General features: G+C 46.0%; 1 protein-coding gene across 2 annotated transcripts in view; it reads left to right on the top strand.

Annotated features, from left to right (window-relative positions):
• Positions 1-413: 413 nt before the first annotated feature.
• Positions 414-7,074, top strand: part of PPP1R21 (protein phosphatase 1 regulatory subunit 21) — a 62,941-nt gene continuing 56,280 nt past the window's right edge. For both annotated transcript variants that reach the window (XM_045885038.3, XM_045885035.3), the window contains exon 1: positions 414-559. In XM_045885038.3, coding sequence (XP_045740994.1) covers positions 503-559 — 57 coding nt within the window. In that variant the 5' untranslated portion in view covers positions 414-502. The remainder of the gene's footprint in view (positions 560-7,074) is intronic.

Below are 7,074 nucleotides of genomic sequence, written 5' to 3'. Positions count from 1 at the left end.
GGAGGGGGAGAGAAGATCCGCCAGAATTCTTGATGCGCTTAGAATGTTTCTTCTTCCGCTCCTCTGCTCTTCGCAACCACCGCCCCTCTCCTCGGTCCCCCCTCCCCCCATTCTGTGGGCTCTCGTCATTCTCTTCCTTTCTTGAGTCTCTTCTTATCCATTCTAGGTCGCCATCTTGGGCCACGCGTCAAGATGGCGCCCCTGGTCCCAGAGGCAGAGCCCTGGCGCTCCAGCGAGGCTGCGCACGCACGTGTTCAGGCGCGGGGGTGGGGGTGGGGCGGTGACGTCCAGGCGCTGCCCCGCCCCCGGTAGTCGCCCCGCCCCTGGTCCCACTCCGCCTTCCTCCCACCGGGCGAACCCGGAAGTGGGGGAGGAGGCGCGGCGGTGGTGGCCGAGCGGGCAGGCGCTGGCGGAGCCCAAGCCGGGAGCGTGTCTGGGGTTGGGGGCGGGGGGTGGGGCCGAGCGGCCTGGACAGCCAGGCCCGGACGGGGCGGGGGAGGCCATGGCCTCGGCAGAGTTGCAGGGGAAGTACCAGAAGCTGGCTCAGGAGTACTCGAAGGTACCCATCGTGGGCGGGGAGTAGGGGGTCCCCGGCCCTGCGGCCTCGGGTTGCCTTGGCAGCTACTCGTCGGGACGGAGGGGAACGGCGAAGGGGCACGCTCGCGTGCCCCTTCTCTCTGCCTTCCCTGTCCACCATTACCATGCCTCCACCTGCAGCTCCCAGGGGATGGGGCCGGGCCGTCTTTGGGTCCCTGTGCGTTTCTGCGGGAAGGATCAGGAGTTTGTTTGAGTCTTCCTCCTCACTAAACTAGCGGGCTTGGAACTGGGGTGTCCGAATCCTGGCTTCTGCCTCTGGTGCTGGTCGGGAGGGGAAGGGAAGGGTAAGGACCAACCCCTCTACTGCTGCTTCCTTAATTTTCCTAGCCCAGTGATGGGAAGGATCAAGCTTTCTTCCTCCTCACAGGGATGACATGAGGATAAAGAGATTTATGTGTCCCCAGTCGATTCGGGAGGGTAGAGCGAGCCATTCCTGTAAACTGTTTCACCGAGGATGGGTGGTTACGAATGTATTTAGTGCGTTGGCAAGATGTCTGGAGATGATTTTGAAAGCTTGAGTGGTAGGGCTGTGTCCCTTTTTCTGTCTTTCCCTCGGTCACCTGGAGTGGGGCGGAACACCCAGATGCTCAATACATGTTGAGTTAAGCAAACAGTCGTATTTATGGCATCCGTCTTTAAATGATGGAACCTTTTCCTTGGAAAAGGGCGGTGCTGCTTCTAAGGTGTTGCTGCCTTAAGAATATTCTAATGAAGTTATAAAAGAATCTCACATCCTCGGAAATTGAACAGTCATTAAGCTTAGTTTTCAATGATCTGGCATCATGGGAGCATTGGGAAGACTTAGCCCCCTTTTGACAATTTGGAGAAACGGACGCACATTTTTTTCTTAGGGTTTCACTTAACACATACTCAGCAAGGTAAAATGAACTATTGTTTGAAAAATAAAACCTTTGCCTAAACATACACACTTAGGTCTTTTCACCGTCAAATGGGAGTCTTTTGAGATAATATACTTATTCCAGCGGTGAGGCCATTAGCAGAACTTCTTGCATTTACCTATGGAATTGTCTTAAGAGCCTGTAGCACAATGTCAGTGATGGCAAGTTTTCAGCCTTTGAAGGAATATTTTCTTGTTGGAAAGGGTCAGAAATTGTTTGGAACAAATCCATATGGTGAAGGAGAGTGGGTGGAGAATGGCAATACTCAAAGTTGACTCCACTATTTTGGGTGAAAATGTTTTATGAGTATAAAGTAAGGGGACTGATTTTCTTCTCCAGAGGATGAACAATCTCAGAAGGCAATTCCAAATGGCAAAAGAGAGTTCTAAAAACGTTTTAAGCAGTGACTGCATTGCTGAAATAATTGTGTAGCCTTCCAAAAGTATTAAAAACTTTGAAAGATTTTTTTTTTTTTTGGATATATATGCTTTTTCGTTCACGGACATTCATTATGGGCCTCCTGTGCATAGTCTGCCAGGTTCTGTTGAGTGAGCAGAGTTCCAGTTTAAGGAGAATCCTTTAATGGAATGTTCAGAGATTGTACATAATTATGATACAGTATGACAAGTGTTAGTTCAGTGGGAACACAGAAGAGATGAGGGTAAGAGTAGAAGTTACTCAGACTGGGAAATAGGGAAGAGGGAGGGTTGGTAGCATCCCAGGCAAAGGGAACAGGCCATGTTTCCAGTCATGAAAGCACGTTAAGGTACACGGCAGAGAGAGGTGAAGTATGGCTGGAGAGTTAATTTGGACCTGATCATCATAAAGGGTTGTGGATGTCAAGTAAGTTGGAACTTTATCTTTTGAAAAATAGATGTCAAAGGTTTTTAATCGGGATAATGGCATTACTTTTAGGAGGGGAACTGGTAACTACTCAGAGGATGGATTGAAATAGGGAAAGATCGGTGAAAAGAAGACCAGACTATAGGCTGTTGGAATAGTTTTGGGAAGTGTGATATGGGACTAAATCAAATTAGTCACTATTTAGATGGAGAGGAGGGCCTAGATTTAGGACTTAGGGTTAAAGTACCTTTTTATTTACCTCTTTTTTTTTTAAATTTATTTTTAAAGATTTTATTTATTTATTTTAGAGAGCGAGAGTGCATGCAAGAGTTGGGAGGGGGCACAGAGGGAGGGAGAAAGAATCTGAAGCAGGCTCACATTGAGCGCAGAGCCCCATGCTGTTTGATCCCATGACCAAGACCATGAGATCACGACCTGAGCAGAAACCAAGAGTCGGTTGCTCAGCCGACTGAGCCACCCAGGCGCCCCTAGTTACCTCTTGAGTGCCCACTTTGTACCTAGCACAAAACTTATGAAGAATATAGTATATGAGGCACTCATCCTTGTGTCTTACTCATTCTGTGGGATGTGGTGAGTGAAGGGAGACTGAAGAGTTGACCCTGTGGTTCTAGATGAAGGGACATGAGTGCCACTGACAGATGCTACTGGCAGGAAGGTGAGCCAGTTTAGAGCAAAGGGGGTGTATTACAGGTTAGATATAATTACAGAATTTTAAGGTTGCAAGGCACATTAAAGTTATCTTGTTCACATAGTAGTTGAGGTGTTGTTGGGGTAACTGCTGGAAATTTCTAGTGGAGATGGACTGGCTAAAAGTCAGGACAAAGGCCAGAGCTTTTGGAATAATTCCTGTGAAGACAAGTAGTTGAACTGCAAGAGTTAGTCTGGGTGGAAGCCTTTAGGTAGACTCTTTGGGGAACACCTATGGGAAGGGTGTGAAGGGAGGAGGAGATGGACTGTAGGAGGTCTGCCAGACTTGAGGTTATTTATCTCTCAGATTGGGTTAGATCATTTTTCATCCTTTTAATTGCAATGTGATGGAAATTTCAGAACATAAGAGAACAGAGATTGGTCAAAAGATTTCATGTGCTTTTTATTCTCTGTCAATTCTAGTGCCGAGTGATTTCTAGATAAGATCTGTGCTACCTTCAGCCCTGAGCTTGTGGAAGGGGTACTCTAGCTTTGCATTACCTTCCCTGGTGCAGAAATTGTGGGCTAATGTTGAAATCCAGTTAGGTCTTTTTCCTTATTTAGGATACAAAGACAATAGAGTTCCTCATAAACAGGAGAAGGAAGCTACATATCAAGACAGCAGCGAGCATGATTCCTAAACCAAGGACATTTGCAGAATCTCCTTGTACAGATTCAATGCAGATCTCAGCCTGTTTTCCAGGAAGGAGCCCATTTGTTGCTTAAGAACTATGATCATAATATTCTTTCCTCCCAAGAAGGAAAAAAATGGCCCGAGAAGCTCCCATTTAAGGGACTGAAAGTTTAGTTAGATAAAAGATGGGAGGCCAAAGCAGAGGAGAATTTCTGAGGCATACATACTGCTAAATGTAAAGTGTTAATGGAAAAGCTAGTAAAAGTAGAGATTAAGACCCTAGTAGTTTGGGCAATTAGAAGGTCATTGGAGACTTTTGAAACTTCAGGTTTAATAAAGTTTAGGGAAGAGGAAAGGTGTATGCACTGGTTTTCAGAGGTTTTTGAAGATAATTGGTAAGCAATGCAAGCTGCTGCTTTGCGATGTGAGGGAAAGCTAATCGAGACCTCAGTTACTACACCGTAGATTAAGAATCAAAGATCGTTTCTTATATGGTGTCTCTTCCGCAGCCTGGTCTGCTTCTGATGCTCTGGTATGTCTCATAGGGAGGAGAGGCTAAGAGCACTGAGTCCTGGCTCTGTTTGATTTCAGCCTGCTTTCTTTGCAGGAGCTCCTGCACCCCTGCCTGGCATCATGTTATGTGTGTAAGCATGTTTTAGGTTCTGTTTTCTTAGTGTTTGTGTTACTCTGGGCCAGTGGTTCTCAAAGTGTGGCCCCTGGATTGGCATCATCAGCATCTGGGAACTAGTTAGAAGTATACATTCTCAGACCCACCTGGGACTTACTGAATCTGAAACTGGTGGTCAAACCCAGCAATCTGTGTGTAACAAACCTCTGAAGTGATTTGGATGCACACCAAAGTTTGAGAACCATTGCTCAAGACGTGGTATCAGTATATTAGTTTTTGCTCAATCTTTTCAAAGCTCTTTTTGAGCCAGTAAAAACAAATGGGAAAGTCAGACATCCAGTATTTCTCTTAACAGTTTACTTTGCAATTGATGCTTCTTTTAGTGATGAAGGAGATTGCCTGTGGGAGCTTTTTTAGATTTACGCTCTCAGGAAATAGCTATTCATATTGGTGAAGGTTCAGTTTTGACTCGGTGTGTTTGCTTTCTAGATAGTGGAGCTTGGTGGAAGCTGATTAATTGCCCCTTCCTGTAAGAGAAATTGACTCAGGAGCTGGATTAAAAATGAGTATCATTTGGATTAAAGTCTAGTATCAGCCTCCCTTCCCCCCTCCCCCAATGTGTAGAGTTTACTACTAAAGTTTGTTTGGAAAACAGCATTGTGTTCAGTGCTATTCAATGGAACTTTCCATGTGAATGAAAATGTTCTGTATCTATGCTGTCCAGCAGGGCAAAACACCAGCCATGTGGTACTGTTGAGCACTTCCAGTGTGGCTAGTGCAACTAGTGAACAGAATGTTAGATTTTATTTAAATTTAAATTTAATAGGCACATGTGGCTTTTGGCTACCCTGTTAGAAGGTGCTAGCTTAGCCCCTTCATCAGTGCATCACAGACACAAAACATCTCTGTGACTCACCTGAAGACCTTGTTGAACGGCAGATTCTGGTTCAGTAGGTCCGGGGTGGGGCCCGAGAGTCTACTCCCAGGTGATGCTATTGCAGCTGTCCGCAGGCCACACTTGGAATAGTAAGACCTTAGAAAAGCCAGGGGTGTCTGTCCTACTCTTCCTCTTTAATCCACAGCTGATCTAGTCATCCAGTCACTGGTGAGGCAGCTAGACTGCAGGGGTTGGGGTGGGGTGTGGTCCTAAGGAGTTGCCCTGCATGGGATCAGGAACAGGAGAAAGGGTCCGTTTGAGGGCAGGTCTGAGAGAAGGTTTGTTTCCTGCCTCAGTGACGGAATAACTCCAGCCACTGCTACCTGGTACTGCAGAGCCTACAGGTGTTTCTCCAAATGCTTAGAACCATGTGGTCCTACTGGACATCAAGAAGCCTCAAAAGGCCTGAGCCTAAATCGCTGGAGACCACTCTACAGACTACTCTACGTAACTCTGGTTCTGGAATGGTCAGGCTTACCGCAAAGTTATTGCTCTAGGGACAGAGAGTGGTGGTAAGTCAACTATGACGTCTCCTGTTGCTTTGACAACCTGTGATGGGATAATGGGTCCAAGATTAGAGATGTACTCCCTTCAATCACAGACTGCTGGAAGAGTTTGTGAGGAAAGAGAGATGAATCCCATATACACATTTTCTCATCTAATCCCCAACAGTCTTCTGTATTAGAACCACACTTACATAACTATTTCCTACAGTGGACATTTTGACATTTTACAAGTTTTACAACCCTATAAAACAAACCATTAAACATAGAAGCTTTTCTTCATTACAAAGTAATGTGTGCATTATACAACCCTAAGCCCATCCCTAAGCCTTACCCAAACCCTGATTCGAAGCTTCAGAATACTGAAGTCATCTACAGATCCCATCTTCAGAATCTCTGGCCTGGGTGATCCCTAAAACTCCTTCCGGTTCTACCATTTTCAGTATTCCAAAGTGCTGGGAATACCACTTGGTCTTTCTCTCTCCCTACTTGCTTGTACGACCCCCTGGACGGGGATAAACTATCCGTAGGCTCTGCAGTACCAGGGAGTAGTGGCTGGAGTTAGCCTGTCACTGATGCAGGAAACAGATCTTGGGGAAAGGTCAGAGAGGGACTGTTAGAGTAATGAAGCTTTATAGTTATATGACGCATTACCTTCAAATGCCTTTTACATTATTTAATTTGACTAGTTAACTAAACATTTATTGAGTGCCTTCTCTGTCCATGGCTTTGATCTTTCACTTAATAAGAGATGTCTTCTTACTAGTTAGGTGCCAAAGTAACAGAGGGGGCAAGCTCCCTGCGGACCATAGGGAGTGGTTAGGAAACATTTATGGATGAATTAGGACCAGAGGTAGGAAGTAAGCTCCTGGAAGAACCAGCTGGGATTTGGTTGGTCAAAGTGAGGAAGGGCTGTGCTTTCAGAGTAAAGTTAAAGCAACTCAGAAGATTACAAGACCATGAAAAACGAGGTTTAAAAGGACTGAGGGTTTCAGAGTTGGGCAGCAGAGGTGCTGTTCCTCTACTGGATGGAACAGAAGAGCTTGGTGCACAGCTGCTTGGAAGTAGGCTCTATCATTTTCTGGAGAGTTTCTCCTAATGGGACTTCAGGGCAGTTGTTTCTTAGTTAAGCCCACAGGCTTTGGAGCCTCCGTACGTATCTCCTGGAAGCATTAGTGACCATCTGGTGATCTTGTACCTATTTCTAAAACAGTAAAACAGTGTGCATTTGCCTCCCTACTGTGGTGAATGCTGGTGGGGAGAACGATGGGTTCTAAAAGACCAGACTGACCACAGCGGCATCGGCGTTTGACAGGCTGCTGGTT

This window comes from Mirounga angustirostris, unplaced genomic scaffold, assembly GCF_029215605.1.
Source record: "Mirounga angustirostris isolate CCGP_5_RB_7025 unplaced genomic scaffold, mMirAng1.0.hap1 SCAF_10, whole genome shotgun sequence".
Taxonomy (NCBI): domain Eukaryota; kingdom Metazoa; phylum Chordata; class Mammalia; order Carnivora; family Phocidae; genus Mirounga; species Mirounga angustirostris.
This window is presented reverse-complemented; position numbering and strand designations above follow the sequence as displayed.